Genomic DNA, 23,752 nt, shown 5'->3' with positions numbered 1-23,752 from the left:
CCATTTATTATTTTTGTGAAGGGCTTTCATCTTTTCTTGCATCTCTTCCCTCCACTTTGGATCACTAAATGCCTCCTATTGAGTTTAAGGAATAGACACAGACGATAATTTGGACACAAAGAAACAATATGATGGTGAAAGATGTTAATAGGAAACAAAATCAGATATAGGATGGTGAGTACATGACCTAACTCCTTTGCGTGCCAATGAGCATTAGCTCAAATGGTACTTCCTCTCTTTGTAGCAAGGTGGAGGGTGAGGTCGTGGGTTTAAGTCTCACCGTGTGTGTGTGTAACTTACCAATAATAATAAAAAAAAATCCTTTGGGTTCTGCAAAATAAGATTCATATCATTGCCAATAAGTATTGAAGAGTTTAATCAGGGATAGAAATAGTATTACATGAGTCATGGTCAGATATTTGGCAAGTAGCACGAGGAATAGTCTTACTTTTCTGGCGTCTGGAGTAAACTTTCAACTCCTCCATAGGTTTCTCATACTACCATCAATAGGATCAGTAGGAGACTCATTAGTAAGCGGTTGTTGTTTGTCATGCTCTAGCATAGGAGCAGGGACTGGTGAAGGACTACTCATAGAAAACTTCTCTTTAATCGGACTTTCCCCTTGAAGATAAGTTTTGGTGGATGAAAAATATGGTTGCATTTCCGAAAAGGTAACATTTATTGAGACAAAATGCTTCCATGATGGGAGATGATAACATTTATTACCCTTCTGAGTAGGAGAATAGAATAACCCACAAAGATACGTTTGAGAGCACGGGAATCTACTTTACCCCAAGCTGGACCATGAATGCGAACAAAACAAACACAACCAAACACCTTTGGGAAGACACCTATGTAAGTAGAAAATGGTGGGGACATGCGGACAACACCTCAAGAGGTATTTTGAAATCCAAGACATGAGAGGGCATCCTATTGATGAGATATGCAACGGCTAGTAATGCATCACCCCAATAAGATTTGGGAACATGCATATCAAGCCTTAAGGATTGAGTTACCTCAAGAAAATGTTAATTTTTCCACTTAGTAGCTCCGTTCTGCTGGGGAGTATCGACACAAGTGATTTGATGGATAATACCATGTTCACAAAAATATGTACCGAGATCACCAAACTTATCCTCACCCCCATTGTCAAAGTGAACAATTTTGATAGAGGTATTAAACTGGGTCTAAATCATTTTGTGAAACATTTGAAACACAAAGAACACATCATTTTTATCCTTTAACAATAAACCCAAGCGTCCCGAGAAAAATCATCAATAAAAGAAACGAATCATTGATACTTAGATAAAGAAACCACCCGTTGTTCCAAAATCTTAAGCTTATAGGAAATGGTAAATTTAATTATTTAATTAACACTTTAACACTCCTCATGTGTGGGTTCAAACTCCCATAATGAAACATTTAACGAGTGAGGGTCAACACTTGTAATATTTAATTGAAATGAGAGGTGAGTTACGAAGAAAGAGTTAGAATTCAGGACTCTGCTTTCATACAAAGTTGGAAGAAAAGAGAGAAGAAAAACAAACGATAGAGAGAAAAGAGTCTCAAAAGTGAACACGAAAGTACATAAATGCCCCCAATATTATAATAATGAAATAACATAAAATGAACACATCAACAGATTACATCAAGTGTTTTCATATTAGGTTCTATCTTGTGTTGCATACTACAAGGATGAAGAATTTTTAGTTACAAAAGGGAGTTCCTTGTGAGCTTGGGAATGAATTAACTATCTTCTATTAAATCTTTAACATAATTCTTGACACTGAAAATTAACGATTATGATATCTTTCAGGACCGTTTCCCAGATCCAAAATCTTTGGTAAATGATCTTCACCAAAATGGTTTCAAAGCTATCTGGATGCTTGACCCAGGGATAAAAAATGAAGGGGGTTATTCTGTCTATGATAGTGGTTCAGAAAGTGATGTCTGGATTCAAAAAGCAGATGGGACTCCTTTTGTTGGTATATCTTCTTTATGCACTGGTACTTAATTCTGATAGTTGATGTGTTACAAAATTTCCAATCCGTCTTCAGGGGCGGTGTGGCCTGGGCCTTGTGTTTTCCCTGACTTTACGCAGTCAAAAGTTTGTTCCTGGTGGGCTGGATTAGTTAAAGATTTTATATCTGATGGTGTTGATGGTATATGGAATGATATGAATGAACCAGCTATTTTTAAGGTAATTCAATAATTCTGTGTTAGTACTTTGCCCTTTTTTACATTTTTATTTGATCTAATTATTTTTCTTTTCAGGCTGTAACAAAAACGATGCCTGAGAGCAATATCCATAGGGGAGATGATGAACTAGGAGGTTGTCAAAATCACTCTTATTACCACAACGTATTACTCTGTAACCCTAGTCTTGTGTTTTTTTTCTTATTATGTTTGTTGCTAACCTAGTCTCTTTTTGATGAGTTTTTACTGTTAAAATGTTTTTGATAATAATTTCTGGACATAGATGATATATACCAGCTGAGTTCGCTTTGGTCCTACAGGATCCTTTCTAGGAACTAGACTGCCATAATAAATGATGAAGTTTTCTCATTTAATTTTTTGCCCATTCTAGGTGTATGGCACGCTGATGGCACGATCGACATATGAAGGCATGAAGTTAGCCAATGAAAATAAGCGTCCTTTTGTCCTGACCAGAGCTGGATTTATTGGTAGCCAAAGGTATGCTGCAACATGGACAGGGGATAACCTTTCGAATTGGGAGCATCTTCATATGAGTATCTCCATGGTACTTCAATTGGTAAGTAATTTTCGAAGTCCTGTTTGCCTGAAGCAAAATTGGAGACATGAATTTGCTTTAGTGCATTTCATTCTGTTGTAATTTATGCCTTTTCCTTTCCTTCCAACTCTCTACAAATCTTGTCTCTCATCCTGTGATTCTGTGGAGAACTTTGGGCCTGCATATATGGTGGTATGTGCATGTGAAGTCAAAACTCATTGATGCAGCCATGTAATAAGGGTGAAGTTGCCTAGAGGAGGATGAAAAAGTTCAAAAGGTAGATATGTCGAGAGAGTTGGAGAGGACTCTTCTGTTTGAGGAAATGAGCTGGAGGCAAAAATCTAGAGCTTTGTGGTTGGAGGGGGACAAGAACACAAATTTTTTTCATAGGGTGGCCAACTCGCATCGTAAATTCAATAAAGTGAATTCTTTGAGTATTAATGGTATAATTTCCAGGAATCCTGCGGAGATTAAGGAGCATTTAGTTCAATATTACAACAATTTGTCCTTTGAGAATTGTTCTTGGCGGCCTAGGGTGGAGGGCCTATCTTTTTCATCCATTGATGTGGATGAGAGCATTTGGCTAGAAAGAGTGTTTGAGGAGAAGGAGGTGTGGGATGTAATCAGGAATTTGAATGGAGATAAGGCGCCGGGTCCTGACGGATTCACTTTGGCTTTCTTTCAGAAGTGTTGGATTTTTTAAAAACTTACATTATGGATGTTATTGTAGAATTTCATGCTCGAGGCAAGTTTGAAAAGAGTTTGAATGCTACTTTTGTCTCTTTGATTCCTAAGAAGACTGATGCCATGGATGTGAGAGATTTTCGCCCTATTAGTTTGGTAGGGGGGATTTACAAGATTATTTCAAAGGTCCTTGCGAACAGATTTAAATCAGTTTTGGGCAAGATTATCTCCAAAACTCAAAATGCGTTTATTGGTGGTCGACAAATATTAGACTCTGTGCTTATTGCAAATGAATGTGTGGATAGTCATATTCGATCGAGGGACCCAGGACTCCTGTGTAAGCTAGACTTGGAGAAGGCATATGATTATGTGAACTGGGACTTCTTGCTTTATTTGTTGCAAAGATGTGGTTTGGGGAAAAAATGGAGGGATTGGATACGTTTTTGTATTTCTACGGTGAGATTTTCTATTCTTGTAAATGGAACCCCGTCTGGTTTTTTTAGTAGTTCTCGTGGTTTGCGACAAGGAGATCCTCTTTTTCCTTTGTTGTTTGTGGTGGTTATGGAGGCTTTGAGTCGGATGCTGGCTGCCGCATTGGATCAAGGTAACTTGACAGGGTTTTCAGTGGGTTCCAGGGATTCCGAGGCCTTAGTTGTGAATCACCTTCTGTTTGCTGATGACACATTGATCTTTTGTGGTGCTCAAGAAGAACAAATTCGACATCTGAGTTGTATCTTCTTATGCTTTGAGGCAGCTTCTGGTTTGAGAATTAACTTAGGAAAATCAGAAATTGTTCCAATTGGTGAAGTAGAGGATGTCGTAGGGTTGGCTAATCTTCTTGGATTTTGGGTTGCATATTTTCCTATGACTTACCTGGGTTTGCCTTTGGGTGCCTCTTACAAGTCCACTTCTATTTGAAATGGTGTTATTGAAAAAATGGAAAGGAGGTTGGCGGGATGGAAGCGAATGTATTTGTCAAAGGGTGCCCGGTTGACTCTTATTAATAGTATGCGGCTGGGCGCGGGCCCGGTGGTTCCTCGCCGGAAGAGAAGTTAAGGGGGAAGAAGGTGGGGGTTTGGTTCGGGAAGGCTGCGGGATCTCTGTCTTTCGCGGAGGCGGTTCGCTCGTCGCCATCCATCTCTGCATCTGGTGGCAGGAATAAGGTCGCGCAGGAGGAGGCGGCCTGGTGCGAGGAGCAGCTCACGTTAAAGGACCGGTCCTGCGAGATTATTCGGCAGGCGGTGGACTGTTACGTCTGGGAGAAGAGCCGTTTGGTTCCGGCCGGGAAAGACCTCGGTGGCGATGGTTTCAACGTGCGAAAAGTCAGAAAGTGCAGTAGCAGGGACAGCGATGTCAGAGTCTGTAGAAAGATTCTTGAACAGGTTGGAGTTTGGCTGGATTGGGTGAGTGGGTCAAACGTGGGCTGGAGAAGGAGATCTTCTGTTGGGCTGAAAATGGGCCAGTGCAAGATATCCTCAGTTAGTAGGCCACGTTGGAAGGTTGGTTATAAGAAGTTGGGCTCTAAGCCCAAGCTCAAGAAGGCTAAGAGGACTTCCCCGGAGCAGATTTGTGGTCTCGACGAAGCGAGATTGGAATCTGGATCTTCGGGACTGGGCTCTTTGGCGCCGGAAGCCGTGGACGGGTCGAGTTCTACCGGTGGGGGGCTCAAGGGAGGTTCGTCGTCGATGGAGGGTGCTGCCCCGGTGGAGACTACGGCTCTTTCCGCTCATCACGTTTTGGACTGGCAAGATGGGTCTAGGCCGAAGAAGATGACGATTGGCGTGGATGGGGGGATGTCGGAAAATGGAGAGCTTCCTAGCGGGTGCACGGCGATGGTTGAAGATATCTCAGTGTGTGCGGTGAAGCCCATCAAGCGTCTAGAAAGGTATGGGTGTGGCTTATCCTCGGGTAAGCTTGGGGGAATGGAGCCGGGCCCTAAAGGATTTGAGTTTCCCTCTGTGGGGGCGGATGAGTTGGGAGAGAGGATTCGATTGTCTCTTCCAGTGATGACGGACAGTGGGTCGCTCATTTACCCGTCCGAAACAAAATCAGTCATGAGGTATCAGCGGAAAGCCAAAGCGAGTAAGCTGGATATTCCCTTGATTGAAGAGGCAGTGACTGCTTTGTGTTCGCCGATGATCCCAGGCGTTGGACGGGTCTGTGGGTCAGAAATTGCCGAAGCCAAATGGGGGAGTGGGCCTTCGGCGAGGGTTCCTTCTCCCGAGAAATCCTTTGAGCGACTGTATATCAAAGACAGAAGTCAAGGGTGAGAATCCCAAAGTGAATGGATTAATCCAATCTCAGGAGTGGCCGGTTGGGTTTAGCCCAACCGGGGAGATTGTATTGTGGGATCAGGGAGAGATAGGTGATTCTCCTTACCCCTTGGGCGTAATTCCTCCTGATCTACTTTTGGAGTGGGAGTCCGATGGTGCTGAGGATGAAGATTCGGCCCTGGCATTGTTGGATGCCATTGAGGAGGATTTCCATCGGGATACTATGGGGAAGCGGCAGAAGAACAAAGGGAGGAGGGAACTGCAGAATCTGAAGTGCTCCATTAACTATGACGGTGCGAGTGTGCGTCCTTGGAGTAGGAGAGGAAAGGCTCAGGTTCTGTAGTGTGTGGGTCGGAGGTGGGGTTCGGGTGTCGTGTCTTAGGGTGTTGGGTTTTGAGGGTTCTTGGATGGGTATGTGGTGTGCTCTTTGAGGGTTTGGGTTGGGGTTTGATGCTATCGTGGGATGGCTTGGGTGGGTTCTCTCTTCCTTTTTTAGGGCTGTTTTTTTATTTTCAAGCAATGCGTTGTCTTGTATACTGCCGGTGTACTAAGGGGCGCCTGACGCTTTTAATAAAGTCAGATTATTACTTATCAAAAAAAATTAATAGTATGCTCTCCAATATTCCTACGTATTACTTATCATTGTTTCCTATTCCACTGAGGGTGGCTAATCGTCTTGATAAAATTCAAAAGGATTTTCTTTGGGGTGGCATTGGTAACGAGGCCAAATTTCATCTAGTAAATTGGAACAAGATTTGTACTCCTTTGCATGCAGGCGGGTTGGGAGCTCACAATTTCATCCAGTTCAATCGAGCACTCTTGGGTAAGTGGTTGTGGAGATATGGCAGGGAGAGAGAGGCTTTATGGCGATTGGTGATTGATGCCAAATTTTAGAGTCTAAAGGGTGGGTGGTGCTCGAAAGAGGTGTCGGGATTTTTTGGAGTGGGTGTATGGAAACATATTAGGAGGGGATGTGAGAAGTTTCGCAATTTTGTTCGTTTTGAGGGGGAATTTCAGAGCTATGAGCCGTTAGTTATTGCTCCACTGGCAGTGGAAGATGCAGACAGGCAGAGAGTATCACCTAGATGGGTGTTGGAAAGAATTAAGAGGTATTATCCAAGCATTGGGCTTTCTTGTGGTTACTTTGAGGACAGATTGTTGGCTTTGTTTGAGGAAATTGAAGTGGCTAGAGACCTCTCTTTGGCAGATTCCAAGTCTAAGTTTACGCCTGCTAAAGGGGTGAAGGGGAAGAGAGAATTAAATAGGCTGACTTGGTCTGTTAATTATGAGAAGAAAGGGGCTCAGTCTGAGAGAGGTAGGCAGAAGGGTAGGGGCACATCTCGATATTATGACGCCTAAAATTTTGTCGTGGAATGTTAGAGGGATTAATGCGATCGAGAAAAGATTGGAGATTAGAGGGCTTCTAAAGGTTTGGAAGGCGGATATTGTTTGCTTGGTGGAGACGAAGATGGCAGTTATTTCTAGAGAGGTGGTGCAAAGTCTTTGGGGCTGCATTCACGTTGATTGGTGTTATTTAGGTGCCAACGGAGCATCGGGTGGGATTCTGCTAATGTGGGATAGAAGGGTGGTGGAGAAAGTGGAGGAGTGTATAGGTAGATACTCTGTTGCTTGTTCTTTGCGCAACACTGGTGATAATGTAATTTGGGCGTTTGGGGGTGTTTATGGTCCGAATGATGACAGGGAGAGGAGGGTGTTGTGGGATGAGTTAGCTGGATTGATGAGTTGGTGGGAGATGCCTTGGTGTGTTGGGGGAGATTTTAATGTGGTTCGCTTTCCCAGTGAGAGATCTAGTGGTGCTAGCTTCTCGGCAGCTATGGAAGAGTTCTCAGACTTCATTTTCTTGCATAATCTGGTGGACTTACCCCTGGAGGATGGTCAGTTTACTTGGTCTAATGGTCAGGAAGATCTTATTTGGTCTAGAATTGATAGATTCTTAATTTCTTCGGAGTGGGAGGAACGCTATCCTGATGTGTCTCAGAAGAGATTGACAAGGCTTTTCTCTGATCATTTTCCCTTGTTATTGGATTGTGGGACAAATAGAGGAGGAAACAGGTATTTTAAGTTTGAAAACATGTGGCTGAAATACGAGGGTTTTGTTGAGCAGGTTCAAAAGTGGTGGATGTCTTATGATTTTTCTGGTTTGCCAAGCTTCGTTTTGGCCAATAAATTGAAGGCTTTGAAAGCTGACTTGAGGAAATGGAATGAAGAAGTGTTTGGTGATCTAGGGAAAAAGAAGAAAGAATTATTGGAGGGTATTCGAGAGCTGGATTTAATCGAAGAATGCCGCTGTCTTGAGGAGGACGAAAAAATTCGTAGGGTGGATATGGCGAGAGAGATGGAGAAGACCCTTCTTTTTTAGGAAATGAGCTGGAGGCAAAAGTCTAGAGCGTTGTGGTTAAAGGAGGGGGATAAGAATACAAAATTTTTTCACAGGGTGGCCAACTCACATCGCAAATTCAATCAAGTGGATTCTTTGAATATTAACGGTATAATTTCAAGAAATCCTACGGAGATTAAGGAGCATTTAGTTAACTTTTACAACAAGCTGTACTCAGAGAACTGTTCCTGGCGGCCTAGGGTGGAGGGCCTATCTTTTTTATCCATTGATGAGGAGGAGAGCACCTGGCTAGAAAGAGCTTTTGAGGAGAAGGAGGTGTGGGATGTTATTAGGGACTTGAATGGAGATAAGGTGCCGGGCCCTGACGGATTCACTGCGGCTTTCTTTCAAAAGTGTTGGGGCTTTTTAAAATCTGACATTATGAATGTTTTTGCAGAATTTCATGCTCGAGGCAAGCTTGAAAAGAGTCTGAATACTACTTTTGTCACTTTGATTCCCAAGAAGACTGGTGCCATGGATGTGAGAGATTTTCGCCCTATTAGCTTGATTGGGGGGATTTACAAGATTATTTCAAAGGTTCTTGCAAACAGATTTAAGTCCGTTGTGGGCAAGATTATCTCCAACACTCAGAATGCGTTTATTGGTGGTAGACAAATATTAGACTCTGTGCTTATTGCTAATGAATGTGTGGATAGTCATATTCGATCGGGGGAACCTGGACTTCTGTGTAAGTTGGATTTGGAGAAGGCTTATGATCATGTGAACTGGGACTTCTTGCTTTATTTGTTGCAGAGATGTGGTTTGGGGGAAAAATGGAGGAAGTGGATACGCTTTTGTATTTCTACAGTGAGATTTTCTATTCTTGTAAATGGAACCCCAGCCGGTTTTTTTAGTAGCTCTCGTGGGTTGCGACAAGGAGATCCTCTTTCTCCTCTGTTGTTTGTGGTGGTTATGGAGGCTTTGAGTCGGATGTTGACTGCCGCTTTGGATCAGGGTAATTTGACTGGGTTCTCAGTGGGCTCCAGGGATTCCGAGGCCGTAGTTGTGAATCACCTGCTGTTTGCGGATGACACTTTGATCTTTTGTGGCGCTCAAGAAGAACAGATTCGACATCTAAGATGTATTTTCTTATGCTTTGAGGCAGTTTCTGGCTTGAGAATTAATTTAGAAAAATCAGAAATCGTCCCTATTGGTGGAGTAGAGGATGTCGAAAGGCTGGCTAATCTTCTTGGATGTAGGGTTGCTTCTCTGCCTATGACTTATTTGGGTTTGCCGTTGGGTGCTTCTTACAAGTCCACCTCTATTTGGAATGGTGTTATTAAAAAAATGGAAAGGAGGTTGGCGGGTTGGAAGCGGATGTACTTGTCGAAGGGTGCTCGGTTGACTCTTATTAATAGTACGCTCTCCAACATCCCCATTTATTATTTATCTTGTTTCCTATTCCAGTGAGGGTGGCTAATCGTCTTGATAAAATTCGAAAGGATTTTCTTTGGGGTGGCATTGGTGACGAGACCAAATTTCATCTAGTTAATTGGAACAAGATTTGCACACCTTTGCCTACAGGTGGGTTGGGAGTTCACAATTTCATCCAGCTCAATCGAGCTCTCTTGGGTAAGTGGCTGTGGAGATATGGTAGGGAGAGAGAGGCTTTATGGCGTTTGGTGATTGATGCCAAGTTTGAGAGTTTAAAGGGGGGGTGGTGTTCGAAAGAGGCTTCGGGTTCATTTGGAGTAGGTGTATGGAAGCATATTAGGAGGGGGTGGGAGGAATTTCGTAATTTTGTTCGGTTTGAACTGGGGAATGGATCAAATATTAGCTTTTGGCAAGATTGGTGGTGTGGGGATAGATCCTTGGAGCAATGCTTTCCAGCTCTTTTTAATATAGCAAGGAATAAAGCCGCGACAGTAGAAGATAATTTGGTGGTTCATAATGGTGCTATTCAGTGGAATGTTCTATTCACGCGACATATTCAGGATTGGGAGTTGGATATGGTCTTTTCTTTCTTCGATCGTCTATACTCCAGTTCGGCTCGACATGGGGAGGGTGACAGGTTAGTGTGGAATCCCTCTAGAAAATGTCTATTTGAGGTGAGATCCTTCTACAAAGAGCTTATTAGGAAAGGTGGCCCTGTTGTCCCGTGTTTTCCTTGGAAGAATATTTGGCGTGTTAAGGCTCCAACTAGGGTGGCCTTCTTCGTTTGGTCAGCTGCTTTGGGCAAAATTTTGACGCATGATAACTTGCGTAAGAGGAAGGTGATAGTAATTGAGTGGTGTTGTTTATGTAAGAAGAGTGGGGAGTCTATTGATCACTTGTTGCTTCACTGCGAGGTAGCCCAGGCTCTTTGGAGCTTTGTCCTTACTTTATTTGGGGTCGAGTGGGTTATGCCACGTACGGTGTTGGAGTTGCTGAATAGTTGGGGGGCGGCGCTTGGGGGTGGTCTTGCTATTGAGGCTTGGCGGTTAGCTCCTTTATGCTTGCTGTGGTGTATCTGGAGGGAGCGGAATGCTAGGCTGTTTGAAGATGTAGAGACATCCATGGTGGAGCTTCGGAAGCGGTTGCTCAATACTTTATATTTTTGGATAGCGCCCCATCATAGTTTGAGTTCTTTTACTTATGTAGAATTTTTAAATTTATTCTCTGTTCGTCCCTGTTAGGGGTTCTCTTGTATACTTCCCGTGTATAAGGGTTGCGCCCCTCTGCGCTTTTTATATAATTGCAATTACTTATCAAAAAAAGAAGTGGGGAATGGATCAAATATTAGTTTTTGGCATGATTGGTGTTGTGGGGATAGATCATTGAAGCAATGCTTTCCAGCTCTTTTTAGTATAGTGAGGAACGAAGATGCGATGGTGGGGGATAATTTGGTTGTTCATAATGATGTAATTCAGTGGAATGTTCTTTTTACGTGACAAATCCAGGATTGGGAGATGGATATGGTCCTTTCTTTCTTCAATCGACTATACTCCATTTCGGCTCGACATGGAGAGGGTAACAGGTTTGTGTGGAATCCCTATAAAAAATGTTTATTTGAGGTGAGATCCTTCTATGAAGAGCTTATTAGGAAAGATGGCCCACCTTTTCCTTCTTTTCCCTGGAAAAATATATGGCATATTAAGGCTCCAACAAGGGTGGCTTTCTTCGTTTGGTCAGCTGCTTTGGGCAAAATATTGACACATGATAACTTGCGTAAGAGGAATGTTATAGTGATTGAGGGGTGTTGTTTGTGTAAGAAGAGTGGGGAGTCTATTGATCATTTGTTGCTTCACTGCGAAATCACTCGGGATCTTTGGAGCTACATTCTTATTTTATTTGGGGTACAGTGGGTTATGCCACGAATGGTGTTAGAGTTGTTGAATAGTTGGGGGGCGGCGATTGGGTGTGGTCGTGCTAAAGAAGCTTGGCAGTTAGCTCCTTTGTGCTTATTGTGGTGTATTTAGAGGGAGCAGAATGCACAGCTATTTGAAGATGTAGAGACATCTATGGTGGAGCTACGGAAGCGGTTGCTCAATACGTTATATATTTGAATAGCGTCCTATCATAGCTTGAGTGTCTTTACTTATGTATACTTTTTAAAATTATTCTCTGTTCGTCCCTTTTTGGGGTTCTCTTGTATACTTCCCGTGTATAAGGGTTGCGCCTCTCTGCGCTATTTTTGTAAATTGCAATTACTTATCAAAAAATAAAAATAAAATAAGGGTGAAGTTGCTGTCCTCAGTAATTTTCAGTTTTGACAACTTAAAGCTTTTCATATATGGGGCTTATGTGCAATGCAGTATTGAGACTAGTCTTATATGATTTTGAAGATCATGTTGTTAGGAGTCTAGGGTAAAACAATTTTTAATTAGGGTCACTTGTTTCAAAGTCGTAGCTGTTTTTATGTGTAGGGACAGATCTGGAATTCTACAGGAAGTCCAGCATAAAACTTTACTTTTTGGGCCATTTTCTTGATCCCCCCCCCCGAGGTAGGATGGGCAGTTGGTCAGATCTAGTAGGATCGTACATGGACGCTAGTTGGAGTCGGTGGCTCTTCTTTTCACAAAAATCAATCGAAATAAAATAAAGTTTTCAATGAAATCTCGACCATCTAATCTATAAGATATATAAGAAGTTTCATAAATGGGTCTATATTTATAGTGTCATCTCTTTTCTGTTATTATTATTATTTTGTAAAGTCAACTTTTTAGTCCTAGTCCTAGTCGGTTACGAAAAAGTAAAAAAGTTGTATGAAAATGCCTCGTGTACTCGAGAATTTGGACTCTGATTATGAGATATTGAGTGATTTGACTTTGATACAAGAGTGCCTACTCTGTGCTTCCTTCTCTCTCCCTCTTTCTTCTTCCTCTCCTTTGGTGTGCTGTTCATTGGTTACTTTTCACCACAAAAGAACAGTCCTTGAATCTATCTTTCCTTCTCTGCAAGCCCAAAGCATACCTCTTTTACTACACCCTCAAACCCTTCCTCTTCTCTTATATACCTTGAAACCCTTTAAACCCAAAACTTTCCATGACCTTACGCCATCAAACAGCCCTTCCAATCAGCTTTAAAGGAACCATCTTAGTGTTTTTGTTTTTGTTTTGGTTTTTTGGTTTTTTTTGTTTTGTTTTGTATTTCCTTTGGCTGGAAAGTGTGTTAAAGAAAAGCTAAAATTGAAAGCCCAGGGGCATATTCCAGACTGCAGAACAAGCTCAAATAGCAAAACAACTAAACCAAATACTAAAAGGGCTGCTCATGGAACAACATCTACAACTAACAAAATGAACAAATCCCACTGTCAACAACAAAAAAATAGAATCAAGAATCTTCCAGGTTCTTTGTGGCCTAACCTTCTACTGATTGGTAGACACCCTTTTTATGGTACACAGCCAATGAGTTATTTCCTGTTGAACAGAACTGGCATTTATTCGATCTGATCTAATGATGTAAGCATTTCTTTCCTTCAAAATAAAACAGACTAAAACAGCAAAAAAAGAAGAAAAATTCAGAGGATTTTAGATTCTTCCCTTTCTGAGTATGGCATATCCATTGGATAGTCCTTCCAGCCCCTACAAATACATGGGGCTTTGACTCCATGTGTATGTGGCACAAAGAGCAACAATTACTGGCATTTATTCGATCTGATCTAATGATGTAAGCATTTCTTTCCTTCAAAATAAAACAGACTAAAACAGCAAAAAAAGAAGAAAAATTCAGAGGATTTTAGATTCTTCCCTTTCTGAGTATGGCATATCCATTGGATAGTCCTTCCAGCCCCTACAAATACATGGGGCTTTGACTCCATGTGTATGTGGCACAAAGAGCAACAATTACTAGAGATGATGCCGTGACTCAAAAGTTGATCCTAAATAAGCCTCTCCTGATAGCCAACCATAGAATCATAGCATGTCTACTGTCTATGGATTGCCATGTGAAACCAGACAAAAGTAGACCGAGCCACATGCCTTCCCCTTGCTCTAATAAGCTCCCACATAGCCTTAAACGGTGGAAAGCCATTAATGGAATCAGTCCAGAGTTTCTCGCTGCCTGTTTCAGGGAATGCTTCATGGTTGAAAATATCAAGAGATTGCTTTATATCTACTGTTCCATAATTAGATCGAGTCTTTTTAGCGGAAAGTAAAATGGATGAAGCTCTAAAAGATTACCTTAACAAAGTAGGACCCATGCAACTTGGATTAGACATAGCAGCCAATAAAAATTACTCTATGGTATCTTACAATAGAATTTTTCTCCGAAAGAGTATAATAGTGGCCAAATTCAGGCCGTGTGTTTGGCAATTAGAAGGAGGTGAATGTAATTATTACCTAGGGTAGATTGTAACTCACCTTTGTGTGGGTATGGTGATAGTGCCGTTGACTGCCTGTGAAACAGTTCCTTTTTTGAATACTGACAGCCGTGTTTATGTTTGTCCCACATGGAAAGAAGGAAGCAATGACATTTGTAGTGACGTTTGTTTCTCTTGACCTTCTTGTTCAAACTTCTGCAAACATTGTCACGCTTTTCTGTGTTGTACTAGGCCTTGTTTTCTTTTTCATTTGAAAAAAAAAAGTGAGAGTTGTGCTATTTCTGTTTTCTTGTGTTTTCTACTTTCCTGTATAGCTTCCTTCACTTATCCTAACTTTCTTTTAGATATTTTTTCTAAATTCTTCCTTGACTCTGTTCGGTTTTGGGAGTAGTGAAATGTTTTTCTTTTCCCGATTAGTAACTTTAGAGATATGTGTTCATGCTCAGTTTTCAGTGTAAGTCTGGGCTAATTTGGGTTTTACTTATTGTTCAGGGACTTAGTGGTCAGCCACTTTCAGGACCTGATATTGGTGGGTTTGCTGGAAATGCAACGCCAAAGCTTTTTGGAAGGTGGATGGGCGTAGGTGCTATGTTTCCTTTTTGCCGTGGACATTCTGAAATTGACACCATTGACCATGAACCCTGGTCTTTTGGGGAAGAGGTTTGTCCTCCTTTAGCAATACAACAATAACATTATACTAATTTTCAACTTGTGGTATGTATGTGAATGAGCATATTAACTTATTGATCATGGAGCACTGTACCACTTTAGTTCTGATACTTATAAAGGGAGCCATATTGATAAAATATCTATAACAAAAACTGATACCTCTTGGATACTACAATTTCATAGACGTGCCCATAATTTTAGAATGATATTTTTAAGTTAGAAAACTTACGTAGTATGTCATGGATACTCCTGGGCAAGTGCCAATGCATCAAAGCACCTTGAACAGAATGTTGACGTGCATTAAAAATAGGATGGGACCTTGAACATTAAATGATCTATGTACTATCTAAGTAATCTTATTGAAGAAAAAGGGTGCTAAAGTGTTTTTTTTATAAGTAAAGGAGAATTTCATAAAAGGCAAAAAGCGCCCCTAAGTATACAAGCAGTATACTGCCTACAGGAAACACCTAACTAAAATGAGCAAAAGAAAGACCCAAACAACCCAGCACCATACAAAACCCAAACAAGAAACACCACAAAACACCTAAAACCCGAAACCCACAAAATGTTTGATGCTAAAGAACGTGAGCCTTGCCTTTCCCATGCCTGAAGTCTCAAAGTTTATGGTGCATTCTAAATTCAAAAGCACCCTTTTTCCTCTTGACTTAGAGCAAGCACCCTTTTCCTCCCGAAGATGACCCTCTTCAATGACTGTTAAGAGAGCTACAGTCTGATCCTCATGCCCTTCACATGAGATCCCCACCACAGGACAAATGTCTTGAACACAAAACAGAGCCAATCCAAAGGAGTGGCAAGGGAAAAAAAACCTCAAGGGGAGGGAAAATCCCCATCCTCCCCATCCTCCTCATCCCTTTGATCACCTCCCTTATCCTTCACAATCAATGCCATCAAAACAAAATTAACTGGCAATTTCTGGGCATGAGCCAATCCTATTAGACTTATGTCACCTCCTTTATCCATCGCGGAGAAAGCTGCCGTAGGGGACTAACAAAACGGCAAAATCTGGCAACAAGCCAAGCCTAGTGCTACCTTCGAGGACTAGGGATGGGCCAACTTAGGAGAACAACCATGAACCGCAACAGAGGACAACTCGGACTGAGAAAAAACCCCTCGTCGGAGAAGACCCCTCGAGCCGAACATTAGACTGGGCTACGATGGTAACAGACGACGGACTCTAGACCACAACTGGCTGGACTTCCAGCCTTGGAGGGAACACACCGACGTCATTTAGGCTTGCCGGAGAAGACCCAACATGCCGGACCTCATTAGACGAAATCGTCGGGACAGAAACCAAGACATCCGCCGGCATGACCACGGGCAAGCCATTCGGCTCAAACGCTGAAAAAAGCCCAGAAAACCCACCTGGAACCGTGCACTGACCGCCTACCAAAGGCAAAACACCGGGGGGGACATTGAAAGCCTCTCCCGCAAGAAGACGCATATCCAACTTCAAAGCCCTCTTAGCCTTGTGCTTGCAATTATAGAAGTTCTTGGGCTTAGGTGTATTCTGGGAGATTTCTGCCGACGAATACATCGTAACCATACCTACTGGCGAACAAGACCTAGGAGATGCCTGGACATAACCATCGGCGACATCTGGCATCTTTGGCCTAGTTGGATCATACCCCCTCATACTAGAAGACACCATCCTTGACTGCCGACGACGACACCTCCGGAGAGACGAAAGGATTCGGGTAACTACGACCCAAATCAGAACCCATTGAAGGCCCAAGACCTGCGTCAGAACCTGTTAAAAGGCCAGGGCCCATGTCCGCAAAGCCCGCAACAGGCCCAAGGCCCTTACTTGAACCCACATAATTGTCCCTCTTGGCATTGGGCTTAAAAACTAACCGACCAGATCCAGCCCGAACCCAAAAACCTTTCTTGCGGTTAGTAACAAATTTGGGCTTCTGGCCCAGCCCAAAACCTTTCATCCCTTCGACCACACACCCAATGGCCCGATCCACTTTCTTAATTTGATCCAATAGCTTTTTCCACGAATGAAGATACTCAACGTCCTTCTCCTTCTTCATTGATATGCTAGAGTGTTAGTACATGCGAGGTATAGAAAAACACTAAATATTCAGAATCTGTAATTCAAAAAGGGTGTCATACCCCTATCAGATACGACAAATCGTATATATATATATATATATATATATTCAATATTCCATACAAGTATAAAAACTTACCAATAATATTTTCTTACTTTCAAGAATTGAAAAGAGAATTTAGCATTTTCTGCAATACAAAGTGGTATGAATTGTATAAATGTCATCCCATATGAAGCGTAGTTAATAATTTGCACATGATGTATAATTGTCTTAGCATGCCACAGTTTTCTCTTGAACATTAAATGACTGCTATACTATATAGTTGGAATTATTTAGAGTGCATGCATTTTTGAATACTGTACTAGATTAGCTTAAATTGTTCTATACTGAATGAGTAGAAATGACTCTTTGCAGTATTACTTATATTAAATCATTACTGATTGCCCCTGTTAAAATGTTCTCTTTCTGTTCTACCCACAATTAGTTTAGAACTTAATCCAGTTTTATTTGTTAGTGTGAAGAAGTTTGCCGCCGAGCATTGAAAAGGCGCTACCGCCTTATACCACATATATACACTCTTTTTTATATGGCTCATACAAAGGGTACTCCAGTGGCAACACCTACGTTTTTTGCTGGTGGGTTTTCCTGCTGTTGAATAATCAAATTCCATTTGATTGATTTCATGAATGTATTATTTTTTTTTTTTTATGGGGTTCGTAAAGTTATGTTAATTTCTTTTGCAGATCCAGAAGATCCCAGCTTAAGGAAGCTTGAAAATTCTTTTCTTTTGGGTTCAATTTTAGTATATGCAAGGTTCTCATTCAATTCCTTCACAGATAAAGTACTAGGTGATTGTAGAACTTCATATGTGTTTATATGGCTTGGTTTCCTCTGGCATTACTTTTTTATTTTTTTGTTGCGGTTTAAGATCGAACTAATTTTTATAACTTCTAGAATCTGTGAACCTAGTGAAAGCAATTTCTGCATATATTGTTCAGTAGCTGTCTTCAGGAAGTAGGATGGCCAACGTCTTCTCATTTTCTCATTAATGTATCTATCCAGTGGCATACCATACAAATTTCAATTTCTTTTTAAAGATGATCTCCTTCCTTCCAACAATGTCAACCCTCTTTTTCAAGAGTTCATCTTTTAATGAAAAAAGTGAAGCCTTATTGTATTCAAGCCATTACAATGAGAAATTACTAGCCTTTCCATTATCAGATTGTTGTGATTCCTCTAATTCTTGTATCTCGCACATAAGTTTATTCCACATTGTGCAATGTATACTATTGGCATTACTGAGGCAAGTAAAAATAAAGTGCACATATGATGTTATAACCCCCTTGAATTTGAATATGTAATCATAAGCCTGTATAGAATAAATGTCTGTTTGGTGCTGTCTGATTTCATTGCATTCAAGCTATACATTGATTTGACATATGGAATTTGTGCTAATATCCTTGCGATCGTGATTAGCACTAAGCGTGGTCAAGGGTTGGATAAATTGGACTGTACCTTTCCTAAGGGAATTTGGCTACGCTTTGACTTTGATGATTCACATCCGGTATCTATACTGCACATTTTGCTTTGCTTTTTGAAAGTCAATGTTTACCGATTATTAATACTTTTTATTCTTTGTTTTCTCTATTTTTTTTTGGACATGTCAGGATTTGCCAGCTTTATATTTACAAGGTGGATCAATTATACCTTTGGGTCCTCCTCATCAGCATGTTGGTGAAGCCAATCCTTCAGATGACTTGACACTTCTTGTGGCTTTAGATGAACATGGTAAGTTTGATGCTTTCAGTATTCTTCAGAATAGACTTTAATTTTTCAGTTGTTGATGCCAATGAACTCATTATACCAAATTCAGGTCATATTTTGAAGCATGATTGGTTGCCTGAACTGTTTTTGGTCTGGATTTTCTGCCCACCATATTTACAGTCTTGCACGGATTGTTTAAGATGCTAGGTTGGCTTTAAAAATAATTGCCTGCTCTAGGGACATACTGATGTAGATCAGATAGGCAATAATTTCATGAAGTTTGAGATGGAGAGTTCGATCGATCGAAAGGCAAGGTCTGAGTGATCGAAAGGATGAGATGCTGCACAATACTAATTCTCGAGAGCTTCGATTGCCAGTTCAATTGTAACTCGATCGGTCGAAGTGATGAGGTCCTTCAGTCGTAATTTAGAGAGGTTCAATCGAGAATGCAATTTTTCTTTTTATCAATTGGAATTAATGTTCAATTAATCGAACCTACGATAAGGGTATTTTCATATTTTGGTTTTTAGGGCTGCGACCCCACTCCTATTTAAGTTTAATAAGGACGGTCTGGCTGTCCGAACTTTTTATTTTTCAGTTTTCTCAATAAGAAACACTCAAGGAGTGATTTTTCAGTTTTCCCACATTTCCTTGATTTTTCTTGGATTTTTGGAAGAGTTGTGAGTTATTGTGTTTGTAGCTTCAGCTTCCCACTACACCCCGCTGCATCACATACTTCTATTTTTATTTGCAGGAAAAGCTGAAGGTGTTCTCTTTGAAGATGTTGGTGATGGATATGAATTCACTAGAGGTGAATATCTGTTGACACACTATGTTGCTGAACTTCATTCATCAGTTGTTACTGTTAGAGTTTCCGAAACTGAAGGATTATGGAAGAGGGCAAAGCGTCGTCTGCATGTGCAGTTATTGCTTGGTGGAGGCGCAATGGTATGTCATATTTTTTTGAGGGACAATGTTGAAGAGTCTAAGACAGCATATTGTAGTAAATTAAGATACTTTGTTCTCTGTTTTCAAAATTTTCATATGAAATCTGGGTACCTCTAACAGCTTGATATGTGGGGCATGGATGGAGAAGTTCTGCAAATTATAATGCCTTCAGAAGAGGAAGTAAATAAGTTGGTTTCTACCACGGAAAAGCATTACAGGACTAGTTTGGGTAATACAGCTTCTTCAAGGCTCTGTGCTAGCTTGCAATTATTATTTTTTTTTTCTGGTTACGTTTACATATTAATCTGGCTATATTCTAATTTGTTTTGACCTCAATGTCTTTACTGAAACCTTCCGCATAGGTTATTTGATTTGATTTTTATTTAGTAGCTTATTCATCTTTCTCCGATGAATTGCAGTTCTTTCTACAGTACATAATCCATTCAATATGATTTCTTATGTCTTTATGCTTTTCTTTTATCCATAAACTTGATAGGTTGAACAACATTGATCATTAATTTAAGTTTCCTTGAATGCAATTTGTTAATATTTAGATTATCATGCTTTTTGCTAATGAAGTTGTTAACTGCAGAAAGTGCTAAGCGAATTCCAGATGTAGAAGAGGTTTCTGGACAAAGGGGAGTAGAACTTTCAAGGGCTCCTATTGAACTGAAAAGTGGTGACTGGATTCTGAAAATAGTTCCTTGGATTGGGGGAAGAATTATTTCCATGATGCACCTTCCTTCAGGTAATTCATTTGAATGGAATTATTTCCACAAGCATTTTATGATGCACCTTCCTTCATGAAAATATTTGAGAATGGAAGTTTTGCTTATATTATTGATTGTTTTAATGTCACTTCTGAGATAAGCTGACATAATAACTAATGTTTGTATTGCGAAATATGGTGGACGTCTTTTAAAGGATTTGTACGTTTTGGAGGTATAACCTAGATCACAAATTTAGGGTTGGCAAAACGGGTTGGTGTGTCGGGTTCGGGTTGACCCGCCAACTTGAATCCAACATGATTAGCTAAATGGGTTGCCACCCTAAACCCGAACACGACACGTTTATGAGCCGGTAACCCGACACGATTGACCCTTTTAGCTAACGGGTCATGTCGGGTCCTTCCCAGCTTCGGCCCTCCCCTTATGCAATCAAATAGCACAAGAACTAAGGAAAAATGATATGGGCTACTTCGAGGGAGCCGTGACCTCCAAGACATCAAAAGATGTTCTAGGTTTTGATAATACTCAAACATGATATTTTATTCATTAGGATTATGTTTAAATAGGAGACGGTTAGGTCATAAGACATAACCATTAGGTCGATCTAGTCGTCATTTACATCATGCAGGAACCCTAGAGGAATAATAGCTACATGTTACAAGGTTAGATTTAGCCGTCATTGACTTAGACCCTAATAAGAAAGAATACTCACGAATAGCCTATAACCTTATTTGGAATATCTATTCCTTATTAGACTAGGCTACCAAATAAATGGAGATTTACTCCTTATTAGTCTCTAACTTAACTCCCAAGAAAAGATTACATCATCCCCCTAAAGCTCAGTGGGAAGTCCTTCAATCCCTGCCCGTTACGATAGCCCACATTTTTCTTTCACTAGTTAGCTTCGATGACTTGCCTGCCCAAGGCGTAAAGCAAGAAATCAAAATCTTTCTCTCTGTTGCTCGTTCTCTTTCTTTTATATGGGAGAGGAGAGTCACGAACGGCGGTGGAGAGCGGCCCTGTTGGAGTGAAAAAATCAAAAGTTGGAAGAAAAGAAAATGATGCTCGGCTTAGGGTTGTTTGATGTTTCAGTTTCACACTTTCATCTTCTTCTTTTTTTCTTTTTTTTTTCTTTCTTTTTTTTTTTTTTAAAATAAAAAATAAAAAAATTTGGGTTGACCTATTAATAAACTTGTCACAAACGGGTTTACCCAAACTTTGTGTCATGTTCGTGTCGGATTCGTGGGTCGTGTAAAAAATTGTCATCCCTAATCACAATGTGTCAAAGGGATTGATTTGGGGTAGGAATTTGGTATGGCAGCCTTAATCTGAATTTGTGTTTCGGTTGCAATCCAGCAATCTGACTTTGTCTTTTGGGTGCAATCCAGAATTTGGAAAGAGATGTTTATATCAATATACTTACAGAAGAAGAGGAAAGTGATAATGTCATAATTGTCACTATCTCCTTTACAGTAGTCACCGTTGCAGCTACCCTATCTCAAACCATGAGACCACCTGTCACCATCTTAGTTGCCCCTTTTAGTAGCCATTTCAATTAAAATTATTACATGTTTATCTGATTGCTTGGCACTATCTATTAGAATATATTAGGGCATTTGATTTCACACCCCAAGACGCCACAGAAGACCACATATGTTGCCAGAGAGAGGCTAACCTTGCTGGAAACGATCAGAACACGCCAGAAAACGAAGAGAACAGGCCAACGACCACTAGGAAAGCATCTATTGATGCCACCCACCGAAATCCACGAAAATCACAAAAAAGCACCGGTACAACCACTGAGAAAATATTGAAAATACCAACACTGAAAAACACAAGAAACCACCAACGAGAACAAGGTAAACTAGATTTTTTTCTTCTTCGCTTGATATGTTTTCCGGTGACACTATGAGCAGAAGATTAACCACAAGGCACTACCCGTGTGGGCTCTAGCGTTACAAATGGTATCAAAGCCATTTAGTAACGCCAGACCATGTGGTACTGGAGTACTGCATGATGTGGATCTGACGAGGACGTCAAGGGTTTAAGAGGGATAGTTTGTAACACCCTTATCCTTCATTGGGAAGATGAGGAGTAATCCACATAGAGTGGGTAGTTGATAAAGATAATCACGAGTGTTGAGTCCCACATTGCCTAGTTACTAAGTGAAACTGGCTTTATAATGGATTATAGGAAAGCTTCAAATTGACTAGTCCTTTTGGAGTGATAGCGCCAATGTGGCTAACATTTTTCCCTGAATCGTTACATAACGTTTGCATCAAATAGTCCATTTTATTTTACTTTTTCCAAATAGCAATTTTGTAAATTGTAATTGGTTTATATGAAACTTCAATCATGGTCTCCCCAACCCAAGCTGTGTTCGCACTTTCAACTGATTAAAGTAGCTTATTAAGTGGAGAGAACAATCAATACCCATCAAATTGTTCATTTGAGATACTGCAATCATTGTTCAGCACCCCGAATGAACTACTTTTTAAGAATGTAATCTGCATTATCTGTTCTTCATGGTCAATGCTTTGTTTTTCCATGTAATGATGGATGCAGGAACACAGTGGCTTCACAGCAGGGTTGATATCAATGGGTATGAAGAATTTAGTGGCATTGAGTACCGATCTGCTGGTTGTTCTGAGGAATACAATGTCATTGAGTGAGTTGCTGAATTACTTGTTAGCACCAAAATATTTATTGGAGAAGCATAATTTTAACAAAACGATATAGAATCTGATAAATACATCCTTACATTAACTTATCAAACATAGAAATTCACTCCAAAGTTTGTCAAGGGGATCTATGACTCAGCTTATTTTATTTTATTTTATTTTATACGACTAATGCTATGTTTGTCTACCTGCTCTTTTTACTTTTTTCTTTTAGTATGTCCAGCAAAGAGGGAGGGGGGAGGTTGGGAGTGGGGCAGAAGCTGGGTGAATATTTGAAGTAGAAAACTATCTTTCTAGTGATTTAGCATTCACCATCTCACCTTTTGTGGTTAAAATAATATAACAAAAAAATAAGGTCAGCCATTGTAATGTTTGAATACACTGTACACCGATAATTACATGAGGTAGCCTGCTTGTGTGATTTGGTTAAGATAGCTTAGATGTTGGATCTTTTGCTTTTATCTGGCCCATCAAGCTCAGATCCGTGATTTTTTTTCATAGATCTAGATATTCTTCTCATTGATCTAGGATCTCTTGCTTTGATATCACTTGACATGGTGAAGCTTAGATATGGCTATGGTTCAGGAAGGTGTCACCCTTCTGGCTAACTGAAATTAACAGAGGCGTTACGAAGAATTTCCAGAAATAGCACAAGAGGTTATAGGAAGATAGGCAACGTGGTTGAAGTTGGAACTATAGATAATAAATCTCTAGTTTTAGGGTACCCAAAAAATTATCCCAAAATTGTTTCAAACTCAAATTTTGCTCGAGCTCTGAAAGGAAAGCATATCAATTGGGTATTGAAGGTCATGAGGTGAACTCGTTGCTTCTTCTTCCTCTTCTTTTTTTGGTTTTTTTTTTTTTTTTTTTTCCCTTTCCTTTCCGAAATCCATGGACACAGGTTATACGATCAAGGGGAAGAAATTATTATTTTCAGAAGGGCTCAAAACCAATACTGTGGGTCTTTCCAAGCTGGTATTCTGAAAAATACTCTTTTACGTATTCAGTGGGTGAAATACACAATTTGGTTCTTGGGCAGT

At 40.5% G+C, this 23,752-nt stretch overlaps 1 protein-coding gene across 1 annotated transcript in view; it reads left to right on the top strand.

Moving 5' to 3' along the window:
- Positions 1–23,752, top strand: part of LOC133854067 (uncharacterized) — a 66,961-nt gene that overhangs the window by 34,729 nt on the left and 8,480 nt on the right. The window contains exons 9-21 of the mRNA XM_062290098.1: positions 1,817–1,985; positions 2,058–2,200; positions 2,275–2,361; positions 2,588–2,773; positions 14,340–14,507; positions 17,106–17,226; positions 17,335–17,404; positions 18,068–18,155; positions 18,259–18,379; positions 19,110–19,303; positions 19,424–19,532; positions 19,896–20,051; positions 22,597–22,699. Coding sequence (XP_062146082.1) covers positions 1,817–1,985; positions 2,058–2,200; positions 2,275–2,361; positions 2,588–2,773; positions 14,340–14,507; positions 17,106–17,226; positions 17,335–17,404; positions 18,068–18,155; positions 18,259–18,379; positions 19,110–19,303; positions 19,424–19,532; positions 19,896–20,051; positions 22,597–22,699 — 1,715 coding nt within the window. The remainder of the gene's footprint in view (positions 1–1,816; positions 1,986–2,057; positions 2,201–2,274; positions 2,362–2,587; positions 2,774–14,339; positions 14,508–17,105; positions 17,227–17,334; positions 17,405–18,067; positions 18,156–18,258; positions 18,380–19,109; positions 19,304–19,423; positions 19,533–19,895; positions 20,052–22,596; positions 22,700–23,752) is intronic.

Source organism: Alnus glutinosa, chromosome 13, assembly GCF_958979055.1.
Source record: "Alnus glutinosa chromosome 13, dhAlnGlut1.1, whole genome shotgun sequence".
In the NCBI taxonomy this organism is placed as follows: Eukaryota; Viridiplantae; Streptophyta; class Magnoliopsida; order Fagales; family Betulaceae; genus Alnus; species Alnus glutinosa.
The sequence above is the reverse complement of the archived record's forward strand: the minus strand, read 5'-3'. Positions and strand labels throughout refer to the sequence as shown.